This window comes from Lepidochelys olivacea, assembly GCF_965140295.1.
Source record: "Lepidochelys olivacea isolate rLepOli2 genome assembly, chromosome: 1".
Taxonomy (NCBI): domain Eukaryota; kingdom Metazoa; phylum Chordata; order Testudines; family Cheloniidae; genus Lepidochelys; species Lepidochelys olivacea.
Genome location: NC_140411.1, coordinates 310,400,981 through 310,427,678, shown reverse-complemented (window position 1 = coordinate 310,427,678; position 26,698 = coordinate 310,400,981). Strand labels below are relative to the sequence as shown.

General features: G+C 42.2%; 1 protein-coding gene across 1 annotated transcript in view; it reads left to right on the top strand.

Moving 5' to 3' along the window:
- Positions 1–285: 285 nt before the first annotated feature.
- The window catches only part of FAM3C (FAM3 metabolism regulating signaling molecule C), a 42,667-nt gene continuing 16,254 nt past the window's right edge, over positions 286–26,698 (top strand). Inside the window, exons 1-5 of the mRNA XM_084642603.1 lie at positions 286–433; positions 13,259–13,320; positions 18,390–18,494; positions 19,472–19,501; positions 21,111–21,234. Coding sequence (XP_084498729.1) covers positions 13,308–13,320; positions 18,390–18,494; positions 19,472–19,501; positions 21,111–21,234 — 272 coding nt within the window. The 5' untranslated portion in view covers positions 286–433; positions 13,259–13,307. The remainder of the gene's footprint in view (positions 434–13,258; positions 13,321–18,389; positions 18,495–19,471; positions 19,502–21,110; positions 21,235–26,698) is intronic.

Here is a 26,698-nt window from a genome sequence, read left to right as displayed (position 1 = left end):
CCTAGCTGGAGCCACGGGAGGCAGAAGCCCTGAGCCCAACGGGAGGGGGGAGCTGAGCTCCCCAACAAGAGCAGCCATGCAGGGCAAGGGCAACTCCTCCCCCAGCCCAGCCCAGCCCAGCCCAGCAGCTCGGAGCCCCCGGCTGGGGCGTGCCCAGCAGCCGGCAGGGCGGAGAGGTCTCCGGGATGGAAGGGAGGAGGGGGGCGGGTTTGTGGGGGAGGGGCTGTCGGTGGGCGGGGGCGGGCCGCGGAGCAGACTCTGGCCCGAGTCCGCCAGCACTAGGGGGCGGGCGAGCTCTCCCCGCCTTTGCGTCTGTCGCGGCGGGGCCGCTCGGTTTCCTGCTCCTCCGCCGCCCTCTGGGCAGCTGCCGAGCCGGGTCGAGTCTGCCGCCGCCGCCGCGTGAGGAGGGGCCGGGCGGCCGGCCGGAGCGCAGGTAAGGGGCTCCCCGCGTCCCGGCCTGGGCTCGCGCCCACCAGGCTCAGAGACCCTGCGCAGCCCGCCCCCGCCTCGCCCGGCGTGTCCCCGGCCAGGTCGCCCCCTGAGCGCCCGCCCTCCTCCCAGCCGGCCTGTGCCCTCTGCTCCGCCCCGCGTGTGCCCTTTGCGCTCTGGCGGCGCCGAGCCTCGCCTGCCCCGCTGCCACGTTCCCACCTCCCGCTCGGCTTCCCTCGCTCGGACCGGCCGGAGCTCGGAGGTGCCCTGCACCGCTCTCCTCCTTCCCCCGCAGAGTCCCACTTCCCCCTTCCTCACCCCCGGCCTGCGCCCCTTGTTCCTCCCCTTTGGCTGCCTCCTGTGCCAGCAGAATAAACCACCCTCCAGCCCTGAGCCCTTTCTATGGGGTCTCAACGTCCCTGGCAGCTTTGCTCTTCTTCCCTTGCTCCACAGACTAGTTTCCTCCTTGGGGCTGCTGCTCCACCAATCTACGCTCCTAAAAGGGGGGAAATTGGGCTATTCTGCACCCGGTCTCTGTATCTCCCCCCTGCTCCAATGTGGGGGGAAAAAAAGGGGAAAAATGACTCTAAATGTAAGCAAAAAGGAGTACTTGTGGCACCTTTTCTCTTTGCGAATACAGACTAACAGGGCTGCTACTCTGAAACCCATAAATTTAAGCTTGCACAGGACCAAAGGAAGGAGTCGGGTGGAAATGAGAGTTTGTGTGCGGGCTCCAGGCCATTGAATCAGAGATGAAGTGTGTGGAGAGAGGTATTTCAGGTGTAGAGAGAGAGCTGGACACTTCCCAAACTAGTATTATGGATGCATTCCTCACAGAGAAGAGATAAAGTGTGCAGATGTCTGATACCTTTTGACTGGGTATGCTTACAGTGATTTAGAACTTCAGTATTAATAGCTGTAAACAGAAATGGGCTTTTCTGGTTTTCACTGTTGTTTGCAATCAGCTGCTATTGATGCAAAACAACTTAAAATAGAATTAGCCCTTCCATTTCAGTTTTGAATTGTGTACCTTTGTTTCTCTCCTCACATCTTTATCCTATTATTTGTAGAAATGCATTCCTAACATTTTATCCTTGATACATAATAAGTAAGCATGATTTTTCTTTCCAGCTCAACTTTCCTCATATGTGACTTTGTAGCCTGATGCCAGTTCTGATGCCATCAATCAGCTTTAGTTTCTCTAAAGACCTAGCCTAGTTTTATCAGTATAACTATAAAAAGAAAAAGAGAACTTGTGGCACCTTAGAGACTAACAAATTTATTTGAGCATAAGCTTTCATGAGCTACAGCTCACTTCATTGGATGCATCAGCTGTAGCTCATGAAGGCTTATGCTCAAATAAATTTGTTAGTCTCTAAGGTGCCACAAGTCCTCCTTTTCTTTTTGCAAATACAGACTAACATGGCTACTACTCTGAAACCAGTATAACTATGTCAATTAAGGGGCTGACTTTTTTTTATTTAAACCAGTGTGACTTTACTCTGGTTGTGACTTTACTCTGGTAAAAGCCCTACTGTGGAGACAGTTATACAAATATATCATACTAGCATAGTTATTCCTTTTCTTGTCTGGGAATAGCAAAGCCAGTGTAAAGTGCTATTATATTGATAGAACTGTGTTCATACTAAGGGGATTGTACTATGTTAACTCTGTCAGTTTTCTAATATAGACAAACCCCTTATGTTGTGGGAGAAGGAGGAAATACTGCTGTAAAGAAGAAAAAGTAATTTTTTAAGATAGCATTTTATTAAATGTTCTTTAACTGATCATGGAAATCATCAATACAAAAGTTGTCTATGGATAACCTGACATTCAACAAAACACTAAAGCAGAGGTGGGCAAACTACGGCCCACGGGACCCTCCTGCCCGGCCCCTGAGCTCCCGGCCCCTCCCCTGCTGTTCCTCCTCCCCCGCAGCCTCAGTGCACCATGCTGCCTGTGTAATGTATTAAACTGCTCTGCGTAGGAATGTGCTACTGGTAGCAGTTACGGAGATCAATTTACTACACTACACCAGCACGGTGCTCTGGGCTGCGCGGCCAGCCACCAGTGCTCTGTGCTGCGCGGTAAGGGAGCAGGGAACAGGGCGGTTTGATAGAGGGCAGAGGAGTTTGAGGTGGTGGGCGGGGGGTATGGATGGGGTCGGGGCAGTCAGAGGGCAGGGAACGGAGTGCTGGGGGTTGAATGGGGGCAGGGATCCCAGGGGGTCAGTCAGGAAGGAGGGGGCTTGAATGGGGCAGTCAGGGGCAGGGGTTCCAGGAGCGGTCAGGGGACAGGAGCGGGGTGTGTATGTGTGTGGATGGGGCACGGGTCCTGGGGGGCCATCAGGGAACGGGGGGGGGGTTTGGATGGGGCTGTCAGGGGGCGAGAAGCAAGGGGGACAGATAGGGGGCAGGGGCACAGGCACAGCCTCCCCTAATCGGCCCTCCATACAATTTCCAAAACCCATTGTGGCCCTCCGGCCAAAAAGTTTGCCTGCCCCTGCACTAAAGACATTGCTGTAGGGACCAGTCCTGCATTGGCAGGGTAATGAGCTGAGGAACCAATTCTGCAGTTGGGTACATCCTCATGGATCTTATTGGAGGATCTGGGTCTAAATGACCTAGTACATCACTTTGATCTCCAGTTTTTCTACTTCTGTGATTGTGAAGTAGAAAGATTTATTATTATAGATTTATTATCTATATTTACCTATCTTTGAGCATCTGTCACTGTAGTAGCTACATGCAACTAGATAGTGTAAAGCCCTGTGTGCCCTGGATTCCATTTTTGCCTGAGCCACTAACTATCTATGGGACCTTGGTCTTTATTCCAGTTTTCCCACATGTGAAATTGGTATAATGATACTTACCTACTTTTTGTAAAAGCCTTTGATAACTGATGAAAAGCATTATATAAATGTGAACAGTTATTTAATAATAATTACATAAAAATACATGAACCCATCTAAATGGCTCACACTAAAATTACTCGCTTGTCAAGGACTGAAAACACTGGATAACCAGATAATATTTTATATTAAGTTACAGAGTTCAATTTGTGGTATAGAAATAATTCACTAAGGCCCTGATCTTGTGAACATTTGTGCATATGCTTAATTTTACTCACCGGGGTATTATTGAAATTAATGGGACTACTCACATGAGTAAAATAAAGGATATGCATAAGTATTTAGTAGGGTTGAGGCCTAAAGGAGTAGGCACCTATACTGCAAATGCTTACTCACACTCTAGTGGTCCTTTTGATATCAGTAGGATTACTATTTGTGAGGAAGGTTTTTTTTTTTTAGGTTTGTAGTTATTTTTATTTTTGTAATCATTCTACTACTAAACACTAAAGCATTTAACCTAATCCCCATACAACAGAATGTTAATAGTATTTAGTAGCTGTAGCAGTACTGGTAGTCCTAATGTGCTGGAATCAGAGCGCAATCAATAGCTGATAGTTGGATCAAGGTCAAAGTTTCTAGCAGTAAAGACTATATCTTATCCATCCAGCCTCTTCCTTTCAGATTCTAAATACCACAAATACACACATACCAGTTGCTTTTAACATATCACAGAAATTAAGTAAGACAGATGGGCTGGCATTTCTCACTAGTCAAGAGTATACCTGTGTGTGATAGCTAAATGTCAAAGGCTTGAGGAGAGGCTTCAGTGACACATAATTTTCTGTTAATTTCATGGCAAGTTACCACTCATTTAGTTAAGCGTACCACCACTCATTTAGTTAAGCATGGAGATACACTTGCAGGACTAGCTGCATCTCTGTCCTCTGTTTGAGTGTACCTCTTAAAGTGTTAGACCTTGTATCTTTACCTCACGGGGGTAGAATTCCATATTTCTCCCACATTTAGACCAGGTGTGGTACTACCCGTGTTTCAGGCATGTTTTCCCAGCCAAGTCCGACTGGATTCGGCACCTGTTCTTCTCTTTAGGAGTCTGACACCAAACAGCTGACTTAAACCAAAGTATTGTTTAATCTTAATAATAGGAATAAAGCACTTCGAGAAATTTTTTTTAACAGTCCCTCTTAGTTAAAGCCGTACCATTCTGTGATTAGAAAAGGAGGACTTGTGGCACCTTAGAGACTAACCAATTTATTTGAGCATAAGCTTTCGTGAGCTACAGCTCACTTCATCGGATGCATTCCGATGAAGTGAGCTGTAGCTCACGAAAACTTATGCTCAAATAAATTGGTTAGTCTCTAAGGTGCCACAAGTCCTCCTTTTCTTTTTGCGAATACAGACTAACACGGCTGCTACTCTGAAACCTGTCATTATGCATTCTGTGATTGTGGGCCAGATAGGCCTAGCTTCTTTAGACACCTCAGCAGACCCTGGATGTCAGCTTGAACAGCTCCCCAGCAGCAACAGGACTGGCCTCTGGACAAAGAGTCATTTTAACTGTTGATAGTGCAATTTATCTGCTGGCTACCAACATTGGGCCCATGTGGCAAAACAAGTTTTGTAAGGAGCCTGAAGATAAACTGATTATCACTACAAAAGGGTCGTCCCTCCCCACCCCACCCCCGCTGGTAATTGCTCACCTTTGTACAGTGTGTATGGTAACACCCATTGTTTAATGTTCTCTGTGTACATAAAATCTCCCTGTTGTATTTTCCGATGCATGCATCCGATGAAGTGAGCTGTAGCACACGAAAGCTTATGCTCAAATATATTTGTTAGTCTCTAAGGTGTCACAAGTACTCCTTTTCTTTTTGCGGATACAGACTAACACGGCTGCTACTCTGAAACCATACAGTAAAGACCCTAATAAGCAGGTAACTATATGGTATTCATGGAGCAGCTCCACATCTGGCACAGGTGGGACAGGGCATATAGGAGAGAACTTGATTTAGATGCATAAGTGGCAATATTTTAAGAAGAGAAGGATACTACAGCAAGAGTTTTGGAGTTTAATGATAAATATTTGTAAAATATTTTCTGAAATTTGTGTGTAGCAATCGTTCCAAATCCTTATTTTCCATTTTGTATATGGTAATAGGGCATAATACTTAGGATATTTTACTGCTTGTTAAGTGCTCATGATGGGTTTGGTAGTGTGTAGTCACAAAAATATGTGGTTCATTGTCTAGATTATTTTAGTATATAAATCAGTCACAGTTAAGACACAAGTCACTGGCAGAGCCAGACAGGGGTGGGAGGGAAATGTTGATTTAGAATGTTGTATTTTAATTCAGTAGAATTTGTTAATTTAAATTCTGATTGTTTAATCCTTACACACACAATCCCATTAAACTCAAAGGGATGATTTATGTGAATAAGGGCTGCTGGACTGAGTCAAAATTTCAGTCATATTTAATTTTCAAGATTTACATGTTCATACTGGGATTTAATTTTTTCATTATAAATAGGGTAGGAGGGATTAGATTTTAGGGCTCAATCCTGTAATTTTCCCCCCCCCCCATTTGTGTGCTTACTTTGCTGCATGATTTTGTGAAAGTCCCTTCACCTCTCTGTGCCTCAGTTTCACCATCAGTAAAATAGGGGTCAGTATAATTGTGTAGTATTGTAAAGATCGTTGAGATATGTGTAGGAAAAGTGCTACAGTAGAACCTTACAGTTACAAACCCCAGAGTTACGAACTGAACGGTCAACCACACACCTCATTTGGAACCAGAAGTATGCAGTCACGCAGCATCAGAGACCGAAACCAAACAAAAAATACGATACAGTACTGTGTTAAACATAAACTACTAAAATGGAAATTAAATTTTTTTTTGACAAGGTAAGGAAACTGTTTCTATGCTTGTTTCATTTAAATTAAGATTGTTAAAAGCAGCATTTTTGTTCTGCATAGTAAAGCTTCAAAGCTATATTAAGTAAATGTTCAGTTGTAAACTTTTGAGAGAATAACCATAATACTTTATTCAGAGTTACAAACACTTCAGAGTTATGAACGACGTCCAGCCCAGAGGTATTTTTTAACTCTGAGGATCTACTGTATATAAGAACCACATATTAAGCTAAGTATTAAGAAAGAGCATATGTGCTTATTAGGTAAGGTGTGTTCTGCATAGGAACTGTATTTGATGTGAAATTAATTCCTCTCACAGCTCATATGATTAGGCCTGGCATGATGATCTATGTATGGGGGTAATTAAATTTGAGCATCGGTTTGTAGGCAGAACATAACTCAGCGCAGCCCCTTTCAACTTGCAACTCCCACCCAGTGACTAGAATAGTGGTTACTGCCTCTCTGCACCCTCTTATTTGAGGGTTTTGGGCCACTGGAGCTGCTTAGGATTTTGTCCCCCTGCTTCAGGGACTGCAGCACACCTTCCCTCAAATAATGGCCTGTTCAGTGGTTGCATGGATACTCCTGTGAGTTCCTCAGCCTTGCAAGAGATCTAGATTTCCCCGTGTGACTAGTCTCTTTGTATTCCGCATGCATTTATGTGGATCATGTGTTTCACACGTTGCATGGAGAACTGATGCAATTTCATTCTTAAAAATTGTGGATCTAATTCTTACAATGTTGTCCTGATACCATTCACTGGGATTTGACCATTCTTCAGCAGCTTGGGGGAATAAATTGCTTGTTCTGCAGTAAATTTGGGCTTGATTCAATAGGAAGTATTTGTAATGACTTCTTTTATTTTTGTTGAGGTTTCTCTTTCATGGTATATTCATTTAGAATGGGCTGTAGTATCAAGCTAGCTACTAGGACCCAGTGCTTTATGGGGATGCTTATCATGACAAAGCTAGATATTTTCAGTGATACAAAAAACAAATACGTACATAATATGATTATAATACAGTGTATGCACGTTCTAGTCACGCTTTTTACCAGTGGGAATAGTGGGTTGGCAAGTAACTGCTTTTTGATTTTAATTAACGCATTTATTTTGTTCTTAGCTACTATGGAATGATTGAACATATGATTGCTATAATTTGCTATGTATAATTCAGAATATATGAAGTGGTGGTGTGCTTTTTTTGTGAGCTTCAAATAGGTGGTAATTGCAGCTACACTTCAACTTCTAAATATATTTCTCATAGTATTAAAAATAAATAAAATCCTCCCTGTCTCAAGCTTCCTGGTACCTGGATTAGCCAAGTCACCCACTCTTCTGAGCTGCACTTGACTCATACCCTTGTAGCCACATCCACATTGGCACTGCAGGTAACTCGGGTTCACAGCTAATATTTCTGGGATGAATTCCACAGTTTTTAGCACCTGACTAACTCGAGTCCCTCTAGGAATTGTTTTATGTGCGGTGTGGAAGAAATCGTCTGTCCTTCCTGAGCACCTGTGCAGAAGTTTTCTTCAATCTCCAGCACTTTAAACTGAGGGATTTCCAGCTGTGCATACTTCTCACTTCTGTCCATTCCCGCTGGTGCTAAGTCATGGATCCAGCACCAGTGGATGAACTGTTCCTGCTTTTGGCTGTGCTGTTATTGGAACAGGATGCGGATTGAACATATGGGGCATGGTTGACGTCATTTCAGCAGTGGTTGGTGACCCTCAGGAGGCATCAGCACGTCTTTAGATAATCATGCTGGCTGGATGCTGTTATGGCACAGTGGAGACAGCTGATGCATGCTGTGATTGCTGTAGATTCCCCCTGTGAAGACCAGTACATCTGGTGCAGGACCATAAACGCAGAGCGGGACTACATTGTCATGCAGACCTGGGATGACCACCAGTGGCTCCAGAAGGTCTGTGTGAGGACGGCCACTTTCATGGAGATCTGTTAGGAGGTTGGCCCAATCTTCCAGCACCAGAGTATCCAAAATAAGGGTGGCTGGTACCAGTCCAGAAGTGGCGTGTTAGTACCATCTGGAAGTTGGCTACCCCTAGCTGCTATAGATCTATAGCTAACCAGTTTGGTGTTGGCAAGTTGACAGTTAGTGGTGTGGTAGTGGTGATTTGTGAGGCAGTTATTGCTGTTGATTACCTATGGGTGATGGACATAGCTATTGTGCCTGAAGTAATAGCTGGCTTTGAGAGAATGGGGTTCCTGAACGGTGCTGGGATCATTGATGGTGCATGTGTGCCCATGGTTTGCTCACCACAAGGAACACATAAATATGTTAACTGTAAAGGATATTACTTGATTGTTATTCAGGTATTGACCTGTCAGGGTTCCCTCCCCACTCTGAACTCTGGGGTACAGATGAGGGGACCCGCATGAAAGACCCCCCTAAGATTATTTCTACCAGCTTAGGTTAAAACTTCCCCAAGGCACAAATCCCTTCTTGTCCTTGGACGGTATTCGCTGCCACCACCAAGTGAGCTAGACAAATATTCAAGGAAAAGAACCACTTGGAGTTCCTGTTCCCCAAAATATTCCCCCCAAACCCCTTCATCCACCTTCCCTGGGGAGGCTTGAGCATAATGTCCTCACCAATTGGTACAGGTGAGACGAGACCAAATCCCTGGGTTTTTAGGACACTAAAAACCAATCAGATTCTTTTAAAAAAAAAAAAAAACAGAACTTTTTATTATAAAGAAAAAAAAGTAAAAGAAGCACTTCTGTAAAATCAGGATGGAAGGTAATTTTACAGGATAATCAGATTCAAAACACAGGATTCCCCTCTAGGCAAAACTTTAAAGTTACAAAAAACAGGGATAAACCTCCCTCTAAGCATAGGGAAAATTCACAAGCTAAAACAAAAGATATACTAACGCATTTCCTTGCTATTACTTACTATTCCTGTAATTTAGATGTATCATTCTTGCTTGGTCTCTTTGTCTCCCTAGAGAACACATACAGAGCACAAAAACAAAGCCTTTCCCCCCACCCCAGATTTGAAAGTATCTTCTTTCCCCATTGGTCCTTCTGGTCAGGTGCCAACCAGGTTAATTGAACTGATTAACCCCTTACGGGTAAGGGGATTCTGTACCTCTGGCCAAGAGGGATTTTATTTTACTGCATACATAAAGGTTGTTACCCTTTCCTTTATATTTATGACATGACCAACCATAAAGGCAAGTTTATTAACACCAGTGTGGGATGCACTGGCAAGGGTGCCGAGGTGATTTGGCATTTACTTGTTAGGCGGGAATGAAGTCCTTTTGCGTTCAAATAACATGGTTATGAATGGGGTGTCTGTGCCCACTGTTGTTTTTCCACTCTGCTGCCACAGCTCATGACACTGTACCATGATACAAGAGCACCTGGAAGAGAGAGGTTTAATTGCACACAGAGCAGTTACAGGATGGTGACAGAATGTGCACTTGGCCAACTGAAGGCAAGATGGCACTCACCTGCATACCCATTTGAATGCCAGTATTCCTAATGCCACTTGTATTGCCCTATGCAATATCTGGAAGGAAAAGGGCAAGAGCTTTCACCGCTCTCAAGACAGTACTGGTTTGCAGGCCTGGTACAGACAAAAAGCCCCTGTCATCACTGGAACTAGGTCCTGGTGAGTAAGGGAAACAAGGGATGCCTTAGGAGGTGGAAGTTGCCATACAAACTGTAAGAGGCTAATTAATTAAGATGAGCTATTATCAGCAGGAGAAAAAACATATTTAATCTATTTTCCTATGTTAAGTATCCTCACACCTTCTTGTCAACTGTCTGAATGGGCCATCTTGATTATCACTACAAAAGTTGTTTTCTCCTGCTGATAGCTCATCTTAATTAATTAGCCTCTTACAGTTTGTATGGCAACTTCTACCTTCTGTGTGTGTGTGTGTGTGTATATATATATATATCTTCTTACTATATGTTCCATTCTATGCATCCGATGAAGTGGGCTGTAGCCCATGAAAGCTTATGCTCTAATAAATTTGTTAGTCTCTAAGATGCCACAAGTACTCCTGTTCTTTTTACTGTATTGAGGGTGACGGATTCTGCATTTAGCTGCATACTGAAATAAATAGTGTGTGTGGTGGGGGGGGGGGAGAGATTCTCAGGAGGTTTCTCAGTTGCCTACACCGATAGTGATCTCCTACAGTGTGCTTGCTCATGGCCAATTACTTATCATCTGGACATTTTGCATAGCTTGTGATGGATATGCTAGGAAAGTTTCACTCTTAGTGTAAGCAGTGAACATTTAGCGCCAAATTCCTCTCTACTCTTGAAAGTGCCTGTTGATATTTTAAGGTCTTGGTCTCTTTCTTTGTGTGGAGAGAAGGAGGGTTTCTCAGGTCTTTCCATTTTTTCCTTTCATTTACTATCCTCCTCACTACTAACCCTTACTCCCATAAAAATTTAAGCAGTATATCATAGTCACCCTACCTATAGCAGAGAGGAGCTGGACATGGATCTCTGAACTCAATAGTGCTACTTTGAATACAAGCCAAAAGAAGTTGTTTGAATAGTGGAAAGTTCACCCTTTCCCAGGGCTTATGAAGGGTTGAGAGAGTTTTCTGAACGATGTAGAGCAAATAGGATTTTTTCACTGTTGTAGCATTCAAAAGCACAGACTCTCAGGGATGTTGTGGTACTGTCATATACAGCTGTTTCATAAAGCCTTATATTAGGCATCAACCATTCATTTACACATTCTTTTCCATTTCACGCAGATTTCCTTTTATCCAAAGGAGATATTGGTTACAGGCTACATTATTGGTCTGAGTATCGTGTGCATTTTAAGGTAACTTGTAGAGGTCTTCTCAGGCCTGATTTTTAACCCAGATCCAAATTGACCCAAGCCTAAGAGGGTCGAGTCATTTTCCGACTACCGATGTCAGGTTTGTGTCAGGTTGGAAAACAACTGATCCTCTTGGGCTCAGGTTGGCTCTTCTCCTTACTGTGAGGTTGGCACGGCAGTAGTTGCGTGCACTGCTCCTGCTGTGGTGGATGTGTGCACTGCGGGATGAGGCTCTGTGATTCCTTGGCACACGCACTCCTCAGCAAACACAGCACAGTGTGGTGACAGTGTCTGGCAGGAGCAGGTCAAGCAGCGCCATCTCCATAGGCCTGGGGAGGAGAGCCGACCTGGGCCTTCAGGAGTCTATTGTTTTCCAAACCAATGCGAACTTGACACTTGAAGTTGGGTCCTGTTAGGTTTGAGTCAGGTTGCAGGCTCTAGTAACTTGAATCTGAGTTTCTTATGCATTATTAAATGGTAAGAAATGAGCGAGTGAAATAGTAAATAGCTTAGTAGCCTAATCTTTTCCTGCTAAGCTTCCAGGCAGAATCTAATTTCAGCTCAGTGAAAAACGTGAAAACCCTTTCACGCCACAGGTACGGAAGTACATATTACAGTGGTTCTTAAGAGCCTCTGCGGCCTTATCAATAAATATTAGAGAATGCTGTCTCCTTTGTTCCAGTGTTCAGCCAAATGCTTCCTAAATTACTTATCCAGTGTCAGAATAGCCAAAACTTTAACACTTTGACTAAATCTAGACACCTCTGGCCTGATTTTTTTCAGTGGATCAGAGTCCTGAACCTTTCATTGGGTTCTCAGCAGGTGCTCAGAATCTCTTGGCATCTTAGTTTGAAAATTTTGGAAGTTTCTGTGGGAGTTTTGCCATTTAAAAATTGGGGATAATACTTAACCATCCTCACAGGATTGTTTGAGGCTTAGTGCAAGTAATGTTTGTAAAGTGCTTGGAGATCTTCAGCTGGAAGGTGCTATGGAAGTGCATTTGATTTTTCCAGTAACTGAAAGATAATCTGTGAAATAACAATTTATTTACAAACACTCCATTTTATGTGAAAGTTTTATAAATGTTGTAGATGTTTTCTAAAATACCTTTTTAGATTAGAATTAGCTTGTCACTGTAGAGATGCTGAAGTTCTGGCTGAGGCAGTACTATCAGTCTAATCCCCTATTTTCAGATACTTGTCACTTTTCTGGAAAGTTATCTCTGGAATTTAAATTTCTCATTCTTGTGAGCTCTTGTGTGTGTGCATGCGTGCATGTAATAAAGTTCTCTTAGTTGTTTGAGCATATCAAAATGTATACCTTTTCACTTTCAATATTTTGATAACTAACTCAGAAGATTTAATTTTAAAAATTCAAACTTACATATCATATGTAGTCTTCAGGTAAGTGCGCTTACTGCTTGGGGGTTGGGTGGGGGGGCGTATTCTGGTTACCTTAGCTCCATCTTCTTCTGAGCACTGTTCTTGGAGTGCCCTTTTAAGCACCAACTTTCTACAGTTGCCATCTGTAAATTTAACGAATAAAATGCATATAGGTGAATAGATTTATCAAGGTACATATCTTTTCTTCTTGCATTTCAGACATTACTTTGCTGAAGAAAAGTGGAGTTTTTTTGTGCACAGACTTTGCAATGTTGTCATTAACTATTTTTTAACTATAATCTAGAGAGAAAATCCTCAGGTTTGACATGCCACTCTTCAATAAAACATAATCTTGGTACAAAAGGTCACTAGAAATTTGAAAGAGTGCAGATAGGTTTTTTTGTGTGTGCACCCTCCATGTTGTATGTTTACATTTGTACAATACAAATTGAACACCTTCAAGAAAACCAGGTACATCATCCAATTTCCTTGGTAATTGATTGAGAGTATAATGTGTCATATCAAAACAGGCTGAAAATAAGGTGAGTTTATGAAGGATTTCGTTAAATTCAGAAATGAATGATTAAAATAACAAAACATTCAGGTAGCTTGCTTTATACTTGAGTGACAAATGAGAGCAGTGCATCAGAAATCAATCCAATATACTCTTTCACTGTACGCACTAAGAAATCAAGGCTTAATAGCGGGCTAACTATTAAGTGATCAGCAAAATCGTTATTAGCACTACTAGCTTGGAAACCCTAATTCTGTGATCGAATTAACAAACAAAAACAGTAGTAACATTTCTTATTTGCCTTGAGTTCTAATTTTTGTGCCTTCTATCTTCTCCTTTTAGGTCGTTTGATTAGTGCAATTGTGCTACTGACTGACTGACAAGACTAAACATGAGGGTAGCAGGTAAGAAAAACAGTCACTGAGATCAGATTTATGTGACTTTTAAAATAAGCCGTATACTGCATTAATGAGTAAAGGATAATCCTGATGTTTTTTGTTATATCTAACTTCTGAAAGAAGCACCACAGCTTTAATTTAATGGAAACAGTATTGCTTTGCTGTTTTTAGCTGTCTGTGAAGTATGGCATTAAGCAATCATGAATGGCGGAAAAAAATCGTGTATGTTTATTTTCTCCATACCAGTACCATCCAGCTTCCCTGAAGGTCAGAAGGAAGAAGCAAATGTGAATTTGGTCTTCCTCGGAGTTTCTCAGTGTAACCCTGGCTCCCAGCTTTCTATATGTAGTTCATTGAATTATTGTATATGCATTTCAGTTACTAAACGGGACTTTTTGCAGAGGAGAGGTTCAAGTTTATTGGAAGAAAACATTATGTCCAATGAAATGGCTAAAGGTTTATCTGCTACTTTCAGCCAAAATAACTCCTCCTGCAGTCCAGTCTTTGTTTATTAGTATTCTTGATATGAGAGACATCTCAAAAGAATACAAAAAATACTCTATACATCACTAAATTTAAAAAGTGTATTTAGCACCTTTCGCATCAGATGTCTGATGGATCTTTTTATATATTTTTAAATCTTTTAAACAGTTCTAATCGTAGTGCAAAGAAACACCAGTCATTTTAGTAAATAACCCCAAAGAAGTGATATACACATTAGAAATTCAGGAAACCTAACAAATGTATACAGTGAAGTTTAGTACAATAGGAAGAAATGGAATTCGAAATTTTTCAGGACTTCAAGATATGTTTTTAATGTAAATGTTACCAGTGTTCTGGGTATTTGTAAGGCAAAGGTCACTAAGATGAAGGAATTAGAAATGGGGTAACTGTTCCAAAACAGAGAGAAGAAATAAATAGAAATGTCCTGTATACAAGGAATACCGCATTACTTCTGGGGGGTTTCTGTGTGATTGCGCGCATGCAGATTTGCGCCCTCCCCTCACAAAATTCCTGTGCTTGCCTGCAGAAAACTGCAGCGAAGCAAAGGGAAGCTGCACTGGGAAGGGCAGGGGCGACGACCATGGGTGCAGTTTTGGGCAGGGGATTGCCCCCCTCCAAACAGAAGTGAGGTGTGGGGGCCACACAGGGTTATGTGCCACTGGGCCCCCCACCCCCATCTCTGCAAGCGCAGAGCTGCCCAGCTGAAGGAGGCTGTGTTGGTTCAACTGACTCTGCAGCTGAATGCCACCTCCTGGGTCCTAGTGCCAGTTGAGCTCCCCTTCTGTGTGCTGGGAGCCTTCCTCTTTTCTGTGCAACAGTGAGTGCCGGTGGAGGGGAAGAGGCAGTGGGGAAGGAAATGGGGGTGGAATAGGGCAGGGGGATGGGGGAGTGAGGGGAGGGAGATGGAGAAGAAAAGGGGATAGGGGAATCCTGGGGGGGGGAAGAGGGAGACCAGCATGCGGCATCCCTTGGCAGCAGCTGGGGTTCCCCTGTTAAGCACGACCATCAAAACCTCACCCTGACAAGCCCTACTCCCCTACCCATGGACTCCTCCGACCAGCCTGCCACACCCAGACCGTTACCTCACTGACTCCAAAGCAGCTGTACCTAGACCCCTCTCCCCCCACTGAGCCCCAATCACCTTCACTTGGATTGTCTGCAGAGTCCCATTGCCCCTGCACCCAGAACCCCCCTACAAGCCCCTGTGCATCCAAATGTCCCACTGAGCTGCCCGCACCCAGAGTGCCCCACACCTGGATCCCGTACACCCTAAGCCCCTCCACACTTGGATCCTGCTGGGCTGAGCCTGCCAACCCACACCTGGTGCACCTGGCACAGAGGGCCCCAGAGAGTTTCTGGGGCAGGTCCAGCCCTTGCACTGTGTCAGGGTCAGGTGCAGCCTCACTGCCGAGTCCCTGTAGTGGGGGAGGTGGGGGTTTCAGGGTGATCTGCCACCTCAGTGCAGCCAGTGGGCCTGTGCTTCCCCACTGCCATGCTGAAGCCACATTTATTTATTAACAAATAAAATGTGCAGAATTTTAAAATATTGTGTACGCTATTTTTAATTTTTTGGTGCAGAATTCCCTCAGCAGTAACAGCATATCAGAGACCGACTGGATAGAGTTCAGAAAGAAACTGAGGGAGTGAAAGCTGAATAAACCTAGCATTTGGAGAGCAGTAATAGAGGTCTCTGAGAAGCCTATTTACCTGTGAGAAAGGAAGCAGGAAACTTCAAAGAAAATTCAATAGTGTATTACATCTGTATCACAACTAAAGAATTTTAAGGCATTCTTTTGCTATGTACATTTGTACTGTTGTGTTGCAGGAGGAATGTGTGTGTGCTCTAGTTAACAGTCTGACAAACTGTTAGACTTTTCAGCAGTTCGATTCATAGGTTAACTTAGTAACAGTTGCTTCAAAGTAATCCAGGAAGAAAGCATGACTACATGCTTTCTCAACATTGAAGTTAACATTATTCAGGCTGTGATAAAGGAATAGTGCATGGAACATACATTTTTATTAATTGTATTAGGTATGCTTACATCTGAGCTTAGTTCAAACAGACTCCCTGTTGGGGGTCCATTTTATGCTGCAGCAGGAGTGGGCAGATTTTGGTAAGACTGGGAAATGCTCTGTTTTCTGGAAGGTGAATTAGGTCACCAGTGGTGGTTGTCTACTATAATAATCTTCCTCATTTTATTTCCTGCTGTCAGCCCTGCCAAGAGCTCACAATTAGGGCAGAACCTGGTAAATTTTTTGTCTGTAATCTTGTTGCTAAACCCCGTAACACATTCTCTTCTTCTGTTGACGTTTCTTAGCTATAGTAAGCAAGTACTTTAGTGGGGTGCTTTTAGTTCAAAGATTAAAGGAAGTGCTCTCTTAGAAATGTGTTTTCTCTTTTATAGAGAGAGCCCATACAATTCCACGGGAGGGCTTAGAATTCTGTGGTGTTTCTTTGGTGCTGGTACTGTCTGCTCACACTCTCTTGCCTATTCTAGATCAACAAAACATGAATCATCTGTCTAATTTACTATATATCCTGTTCCAAAATCTACTTTTTTTGGTAGATGTGACCTTGAAAAATAAAATCAAACCACTGTATAACCTAAAAATAACCTCCAGGAAAGATGTAATAAGTTACATCTGAGACGTTAAGAACGTATATAGATAAAATGTTAAATAGATGCAAATATTAGCATTAAAATACTTTCAGAAAACTGTTTTAAGTATTAACTATAGTTAAGGCTGCGAGTCTATCATGGAGGTCATGGATTTCGTGACTTTCTGGTCCGAGCAGCTCGGGTGGCCCTGGCGCAGCCGCTGCTGGGGCAGTCTTGGCCCCCACCCCCCGGGCACCTGTGGTTGTCCTCAGGCCGCCGCCCCCTGCCCTGGAGCACCAGTTTAGGGTTGCCAATTTTGGTTGCATATATTCCTGGAGATTTAATCACATGACATAATCTTTAATTCCTGGAGACTCCCGGACAATCCTGGAGGGTTGGCAACTCTACACCAGCAGCGGTCCCGGGCCACCCCGTGCCCTGGAGCCCCCTTCCAGAGCACCTGTGGCGCCCCTGGAGTCCCCCCCTCCAGATCACGCAAGATTTAGTCAGGGGTATATAGTACAAGCCATGGAGAGGTCATGGGCTGTGAATTTTTGTTTAGTGCTAGTGACCTGTCTATGACTTTTGCTAAAAATACCCATGAGTAAAAAGTGGCCTTAACTGTAGTTTTGTCAAATAAAATTATTTTAGGCATATAGCCGCCCCCCAATTGCTCCCACCCAGCTCCCCTCCCCAAACTCTTGATTGCTTCCAACCCAGCTTAGGGTTACCATCTTTCAAGTTCCCAGATAGAGGGCACTGCCAGGGGTATTTGGAGAGGTGCTGGAGGGGTTTGTGAGTACTGGGAGGGGTATTTGGGGGGTGCTGGCAGGGATTTTGGGGGGTACTGTTAGGGTACCTGCAGCCTCACTCTCGAAGTGGGGGGCAGTGTTGCTTCCTGTCATTGGCAGAGCAGCTGGCACAAGGCCAGGATGCAGCGCCAGCCCATCAGTCAGTGCCATGCCAGCCCATCATGGGCCTCTCCCCCTTCCCAGGGCTGTGAGCCAGGGCCTGGCTCTGTCACCCCTCCTGGCTGGGCTCTGAGGCCCCATGGCAGGGCAGGTGGCCCAGCAAGAGGCGCTTTACAGCTCCGCTTTCCTGGTGGGCCAGCAACCCAGCTCAGGCTCCCCTCCGCTGATCGCCTGCCACCTTCTACCCACCCCTCCCGGAGAGGCTCCTGCTGCCTCACTCACTGAGCCCGGATGCCAGCACTTGCTCATTCGCTCACATGGCCTCTGCGTTGCTGCCAGCTGGCGGAGGACAGAGCTGGCGGGGGTAGGGCTGCGCTTGCACCACTTGGGGACACACTGTGCACTTCAGCCCGGCCCAGCCACCCACCCCCTGCTAGCAGGGCCCTGTGCTGCAGAGCAGGTACGGCTCCAGCCCCGGCTTGGCTTCAGCCCGTTTGACCTTTGCAGTCCACTCAGAAGTGTCTGGCAGTCCAGATTTGGCCAGCGTTCACCTATTGACTATCCCAATCTAGCATATATATTGTTCTGTAAATGCCAATGTGATTGACAAAGCCTTGGCTGGGATGATTTAGTTGGTGTTGGCCCTGCTTTGAGCAGGGATTGGGCTGGATGACCTCCTGAGGTCTCTTTCAACCCTAATCTTCTATGATTCTATGATTCCAACATGCTATTGATAAACTGTGAGATGTGAATTGGTGCCCCATCCTAGGGTGGAACATAGCAGTCAGAGGTACAGCTGAGCCTCACAGTATCGTTATCCATAGCAGTGATTTAAGTTCACATCTTGACAGTACGAAGCTTCACTTTTGATTTATTTTTCATGTACATACTTTTTGTTTACTTCATTTCACAGTTTGTAACATATTTCTGGCAGCATTGTAATAGCTTTTTTTAACACAATTCACTGTGGATTTCTCATGCAGTTTATTTTTTGTGTTTAAAACTGAATTGTAAAATATAAATAGATGCCAAAAACTTTATTTTCTGTGGTTCTGAATAGGTGCTGTAAAGTTGGTGGTAGCTGTCTCAATATTTCTACTGACATTTTATGTCATATCTCAAGTATTTGAGATAAAAATGGATACAAACTTAGGAAACCTGTTTGGTAAGTGATGACTTCTGTTTTCCCCGCACAAATCTAATTGGCCTTGAATACAGATTAAGTACTACACGCTCTTTCCATGGTTAGCCTTGCATGTTCATGTTCCAGAAGAATTCATGTTTTTAAGAATGTACTTTTATGTTCTGCATTAAAAGGTAAAATATTAATATTTACAAATTTTAATGTGAATATTTTAGCTTAAAAAGTTCACATTCGGAATATAAACAAGATTGTATTCATGCACAGATCATGTTTAGTAGTATTTGTGGTTTTAGTCAAATGGTCTTTAGACTGAGGGTATAACAAGAGTGCACAGTGTGATTGTAGTCATGTTGGTTCCAGGAAGTTTGAGAGACAAGGTGAGTTAGGTAATATCTTTTATTGCACCAACTTCTGTTGGCGAGAGAGACAAGCTTTCACGTTACACAGCTTTTTTTCAGGCCTGGGAAAGTTACTTCTGTGTCATAGCTAAATACAAGATCAAACAGTTAGTTTAGCATAAGTAGTTAACGCATATTCTAAGGGACCACTTCACCCTGAATATGTGCTAAGTACTTATGGGGTAGTCAATTATTTTTTGTCAAGTTCAAATTTAGACACCTACACTCTGATTTTTTTTCAGAGGGATTGAGCACCTACAACTTCAGGGATCTCTGGGAGCTCAACATATCTATTACCAAATCCTCTGTATCTGAAATTGGCCAACCAAAACTTGAAGCACAAAATGTTAGACTGCATTTCAGAATTTGGCCCCTTAATTTTTGTGTGTCTTACTGTAAATGTTTGTGCTTTATATTTGAATATGATGGTGGGAGCTATTAAATGGAGTATCATAAACAATCAAACATACTTTTATAGATCTGCAAAAGACCAAATTAATGGGATTATAAACATTTTACAAATGAAATATCATTGTAACTAAAGCTTTTTAAAAAACATTGTAACTAAAGTTTTTTAAAAACTTTCTTCTGTGTTTTTAGCTAGATCAGCATTGGAGGCAGCTGCACGCCGTAAGTATTTCATATGCCACAGTTACTGCAGTGTGTATTTACTTTTGTCTGTATATACAATATTGCTGTGACATTTAAATACTGACTGTCACTTTGATATGAAAATTGCCACCTGTACATAAAAATGCAATGAGAATAGATTCAAAGTAGAAGATTGTTTCATGTTTAACCAGAGAATTGCATTTGTTAGATCAGCATATGTCAGAATAAGTATTTTAATGGTTTGTGATATTTTACCTAATTAATTTTACTGTTACATATACAGTATTTAAGCTGCAGTTCCATGTGTGATTGATCAGTATTTTCTTTGTGCTCTTTTGGTCAAGTACAAGATAGGATATGTGGGAAATAAGTTTACTTTTATTCCTGGATAGAGACAGATTACACTAACTGATATTATTTATTTATTTATTTATTTATTCGGAGTATAAATAAGTTTCTTATGAAGGATATATGATGCGGCTCTTGAGTATTAATACATTTTGAAGAGGGTTCCTGATAGCCCTTAAAAAGGTGACCAAACCATTTGCTGAAAATCTTCTGTCCCAGCTTTTAAGTAGAGCCCTGCACAGATACAAATTTAGATCCGCAAATGCGGATATCTGCAGATATAAATTGATATCTGCGGTACCACAGGACTCTTTCTGGAACCACAGCTGCAAAAGGAGCAGAACATGGGGTTCTGGCACAGCGGTACCGCCCCCAGCCCTGTCTTCTGGCACGGCTGTACAGACCTCAGACAGGAGATGCAGTCATGCAAACCTCTGCGTGGAAGGGACAGGTGCAGGACTCGAGGTGGTACAGCCGCATGGAGAAGCTGCTGGCACGGGACGCTGGTTCTTGGGGGCGGCGGCCCCACGTTCTACTGCTTTCGCAGTTGTGGTTCTCTAGATACCAATTTGTATCTGTGGATATAAATTTGTATCCATGCAGGGATCTACTTTTAAGCACTTGATTCAAGATGTCTTTGTTACATTATTTAAGCAAGGAGAAAAGTTGTGTGTGTTCATGTGCCACAGGACTGGAATCTGGGAGATGTAAGTTCTGTTTCTACCTCTGCCGCAAAATTCTGATGTGACTTCAGGCAAGTCATTTAGGGAATGATCCAAAGCCCACAGAAGTTAATGGAAAGATTCCCGTTGACTTTAGTGGGTTTTGGATCAGGTCCATAATTTTTCTGTATCTGTTTCTCCATTTATAAAAAGGAGATATGCACTTACCTCACAAGTGAGATTAAATGAATGTTTGTGAAGTGCCTTTTCCCAGAATTGAGTATACAGTCTGAGTTATGCACTGTTGTTGTCACCATATTGACCCCAGAATATATGAAAGACAAGGTTGGTGAGGTAATATCCTTTATTGAACCAACTTCTGTTGGTGAGAGAGACAAGCTTCTGAGCTCTTATAGTGCTCTTCCTCAAGGGCTAAACTCTGCGTAAGCTCATAAGCTCGTCTGTCTCGCCAACAGAAGTTGGTCCAATAAAGGATATTACCTCACCCACCTTGTGTCTCTACATAGGCTGAGATTATTTGTGACTTCCCTCCACCTTTTCCTTAGATTTTTTTTATTTACTGTCATATCTAAATCATATTTATTTCCTTTCTAAAGCTACAAAACCACCCAGATATAAATGTGGGATTTCAAAAGCTTGTCCTGAAAAGCACTTTGCCTTCAAAATGGCAAGTGGAGCAGCCAACGTAGTTGGGCCAAAAATTTGTGTAGAAGATAATGTGTAAGTATTTGCTTATCTGGCAGATTATCTGTATGTACCTTTTTAAAATCTATTTTGGATAATTGCTCAGTCAGAATCTCTTGAATTCAGACTATAACGTATTGATTGTTTTGCTGAAGTAAATAGAACATTTTGTTGTTTATTCTTTAGTTTAATATGCAAACAAATATCTGAATTGGTGCAAACACACTTTTTTCATGTACTTTTGACACTCGCTAGCTGTATGAGGGATTGTATTGTGGAATTGTTATGGTTTGCAAAATACTTTTTAAACTCCATCAGGCTAATGACAGATAAAATATATTTTTAGCATTTCTTTAAAAGAGCCCTGACAGGGTAAAAAGACAGATATTTTAATAATAAAAAGGTAATTACATTTTGCTGGTATCTTAAATTACTAGACCTAAATTTTAAAAATCCAATTCACTTTTCACTATTTACAGTAAAGTCACTTAGTTTGATTAATAATATTAGACTATTGTTTCCGTTTCTAGTAACTTTCACTTTTTATATCCACTAGTTCCTTGCTGCAAAGGTTGGGTTGCATGCACTGTTGGGGAACTTTTGAAAAATTGTATTCTTTGAGGTTATTAAATTGAATAAAAACTTAGTAGTTTTTTAATGCAGCCCTTTTAAAAATACAAAATCTGTTTTATGCCTGAGCTATTTGTGTTCCTTAATATTAAACTAATTGGATTATTTCATCAGTGTGCTAATTTTGTTCCAGACAGTCTCACTTCTTACATCATGATTACCCTTGATTTTACCCCATAGAGTACATGTGACTTTATAGGTTACAGCTTACCAGCTCAGTTTCTGAATAAGTTGCATTGCAAAAGGATTTTTGGTATTGCTACAACTACTAAGAACTTTGTTTATTCCAGTCACAATTAATCAGCATTCATGTGAAGGCTGGCTTTAAAATAGCACAGTATAATTGTACAGTATAATTCTCCCAGCGCACACTATTCTGGTGCTGCATAATTCCAATATGTCTTATGTCAAACTATGCAGAGTTGTTCCAAAATAACTGGCAATTTTTCAGTTACCATCATAACACAATGTATTCTGCTGCAGATGACAATTTAACTACAACATAATTTCAAGTAGAGGACTAGATTGTCATCAGAGTGTACTGTGTTTAAAGAGACTTTGTAAGATTAGAAGCATTTGAGCCAAAGGATTGGCTTTGTCTTCAAGACTGTACCCTGTCATGATCACTTAACTCTAGTAACACAGATTCATTGAGGCTGGAATATACTAAGCTAACATGCTGAAGAATAGACAGATAGTTAACATGCTTAACTATGGACAGATGTTCCTTCAACCCATCCTTGCACAGCCAGTACTATACCCACCACTGACTCAGCAAGTTGGTTAGACTGCTTAAGATCCAGTTTGGCTAGATTTTTCACTGCCCTGCCGAACTGGACTTTAAACAAACTATGAAACTTGGTTAAGTGGCTGGCCAGCCACATTCATTAAAGTTCAGTGCTATAATTGTCCTTAGAACTTAATCAGCAAACTAGTACTTATGAAATAAGTCAGTTCCAGAACATGAAACTAATTATGGTTGGTATAAATGGATTCTTTAGGAGTTGCCCCCCTCTTTTTTAGCTAGGCAGCAATCGTAATACTTTGCCTCTTTCAAATGAGACACAACCCTCTTGAAATCTTTCAGTGGAGCAGAAGTGTTAACTTCAGTTTCTTGACCAAACTTTAACTTAGGTAGTTATATCTGTCAGCCTAAAATTCTCCTTTAAAATTCCTTGCGTAGTTGAGGAAATTATTCTTTAATTCCCTCCTAAAACCCTGTTATCTAATATTGCTGCCTCAGAAGTGCCCTAATTTTCTTGGGGGGGAGTGAGTGGTCCCAATATTGTTTTATATAGAGTCATATAAAAAGTAGTTTCTAAAGTGCTTGGGATCCATCAAGATGAGAATCAAGATGGTTTGAGGTTTCAGAGTGGTAGCCATGTTAGTCTGTATCAGCAAAAAGAATGAGGAGTACTTGTGGCACCCTAGAGACTAACACATTTATTTGAGCGTAAGCTTTTGTGGGCTAAAACCCACTTCATCGGATGCATGCAGTGGAAAATACAGTAGGAAGATATAGATATACACACACAGAGAACATGGAAAAAATGGGTGTTGCCATACCCACTGTAACAAGAAGGATCTGTTAAGGTGAGCTATTTTCAGCAGGAGAAAAAAAACCCTTTTGTAGTGGAAAAAAAATCTTTATTATGTATTTTCAAGCTTAACACAAGATTATGTTATGTGTGTAAAAAGGGAGTGTAGTCTCATAGCACAGAACTAGGAAGGGCTACTGGGTTATGTTTCCAATCTTGTCAGTGAATCAATTTGTGACCTTGGGCAATTAATCTAATCCCTTGGTCCCTCAGTCTACCAGTCTGTACAATGGATGTAATAAAATTTACCAACTTCTCAAGGTGTTTGAGGCAAAATATTTGAAAAGATTTTTGGAAAGCCAGAGATGAAATGCTATATATGTGCATCATATTAGCTGTTTGTTATTTTATTTTTATTTTTTAATCTCAAATAGTTAAATAAGGAGTGGTATGTGTGTTGATTTGTTTGGCAAAGTTTCTGTTGTAATTGTGTCAGATTCTCCTCTGGAACACGTGATAAAAAACCAGAGGCACTTCTTAGTAACAAATAACTTAATAGTTCTGTTTGTATGATGTACTGTTATCCTGCATCATGTGTATGGGATCTTCTGCATCAATTTACTGTACACTTTTTTGGCAAAAAGTATTATGTCTGCTAACTTCCTGTGAGGGTACCTTTTTAATGTTTCTTGGTTTTATATACACAATTAAGAATCTACATTTATAGATTTATAGACGTCTTTGTTTTTGAATGCAATGCCTTTGACTTACATTTTAGAAGCCCACATAATATGCTGACTCGAAGTTTGGATTAGTATTCTAAAACCAACAAGCTGCTGCTCTTTTGTGAGAAATTCAGTGTTACATTTGTACATGCTTATGACTGCTGCTGCCACCTGGAGGGTGAGGAGAAAGATCTAGCCACTTTGCAAGAATTCATTTTAGATAATGCAGCTGTTTTATGGTTGCTTCAAATTGCCCTTCGTTATCTGTGCTCAGGTGATTATTCAAATTTGTTTGTACAGTAACTCCTTGCTTAATGTTGTAGTTATGGGTATACACACACAAACAAAGTATAAGTTTTAAACAAGTTAATATTGTGCACAGCAATGATGATTGTGAAGCTTGGTTGAGGTGGTGGAGTCAGGGTGGAAGAGGGTGGGATATTTCCCAGGGAATGCCTTACTGCTAAATGATGAACTAGCACTTGGCTGAACGCCCATTGTTAATGTAGCCTCACACTCTACAAGGTGGCACGAATGGAGGAAGGACACACAGCATGGCATAGAGAGATAGACATACCCTCTGTGTGTGTGTGTGTGTGTGAGAGAAGAGACACCATGTCTGTGAGAGATGCGCATTGCCCCTTTAAGTACACTCTAAGTACACTGCCTTTTAAAGTAGATCAGCAAGTTGAGACAGCAGCTGCTGCCAGCAAGCTCCCTCCATCCTAAGACCTGTTGTGTATCCCGTCCTTCCCCCACTGCTCTGTGGAGATAGGGTACAGGAACCGGGGGGAGGAGGACACCCTGACATTAGCAATTCTCTTTTTCCCCCCTGCACAGCAAGCAGGAGGCTCCCAGGGAGCAGCTCCAAGGAAGAGGGCAGAAGCAGCACATGACAGTAGGGGGAGGGACACCTGAACTGCCTGGCAGTTGATAGCCTGCTGGGTGGCTGCCACACAGGGAACTTAGGGGGGCTGATAGGGGTCTGCCGGCCCACCCTGGTTGCAAGCCCCCACCAGCTAGCTCAAATGGGTTGTTTTTCCTGCAAGCAGTGGACAAAGCAGGAGGCTGCCAAACAACGTTATAAGGGAGCATTACGCTACTTTAAACGTGCATGTTCTGATCAGCAACATAACAGTGAACCAACATTAACCTAGATGATAAGTAAGGAGTTACTGTACAGCAAACATCCAACATCCAACAGCCAGCTAATAAAGCAAGTCAAATTGAATAGCACTGTTACGGAGGTAAATGAACATTAAACATAAATGAATGCTACTTGCTTTACGCAGAGGTCCAAAATCTGTTGACATTGCAGACTAAATTTCATTAGGAAATTTTCTTTTGGACGTTTGGCAATTTTGGGGGAAAATACAGTTTTCCTGTAGAGCTGGTGCAGTTCAAGATCCATGTAAGTATGAGATGAGATGATTCCCAAAACCTTGCATCTCATTATATCAGTACTGGATTGGTCTGAATGATTACTGCAGAATACTGTCATATCTCTTTCTACAATTTGATCCCTGAAGGCAGTTTCGGTCTAGTAGAAAACAATTGTTTGCTATGTTCCAGTAATATTATACTGAAGTAAAATGTTTGGTTGTAAAATTCTCTAAATAGTTAATCTTTCTTTATTGAAATTAGTCACTTGTTTTTAATCTGACCAGCGAACAAATTAGGTAATTACTGAAGGAAAGCAGAGACTATTTCTGAGTTACTGCAGTTTTAGCTGTGTTCTGGCAAGTGCTAGACACTTCAGCTACAACAAGAGGTACTGAATACAAATATGGGTGAACTTGAGTACCTTGTATTAAATGAGGATACTGATATAATAGGCATCATATAAACTTGGTGGAATGAGGATAATCAATGGAATATGATCCTACCAGGGTATAAAATATATTAGAAGGACAAAATAGTGCATTTTGGTGGGGGAGTGGCACTTTATGTGAAAAAAAAGCGTAGAATCAAACGAAGTAGAAATCTTATATGAACCAAACTGTACCATAGATTCTCTATGGATAGTAATTCTATGCTTGAATAACGTATATAGCAGTAGGGATATACTACTGACCATCTGACCAGGATGCTGATAGTGACTGTGAAATGCTCAGGGAGATTAGAGAGGCTATAAAAATAAACTCAGTACTGGGGATTTCAGCTATCCCTATATTGACTGGCTACATGTCATCTCAGGATGAGATGCAGAGATAGTTTCTTGACACCTTATCATAATAGAGGCTGAATTTAAATGTATACCCCCAAATTAATAAAAACATAGCAAGAGGACCAAAAAAGTGCCACTGGGGCAATGAGGGTGACCTTGGCCTGATCCATTTTCAGCTGTGGATGGTCACAGGATGACCTGTGTAATGATCAGTATCGGAGGGAAAGCATACAGGAGAGTCAACTGCCAGCTGATGTGAAAGGTGGTCAGGAAGCCCAGACTGAGGACCGCTCGAGAGCAGAATGGATAAAATTTCCTGTTGTCCCTTGTAGCAAACAGGATGCCCCAAGCCACAAAAATGATTTGCCAGAACACTGGGCTTCAGGGACCACTCGTGACATAAGGAAAAATTCCTGCTGAGATGGTCCGTGAGATGATTC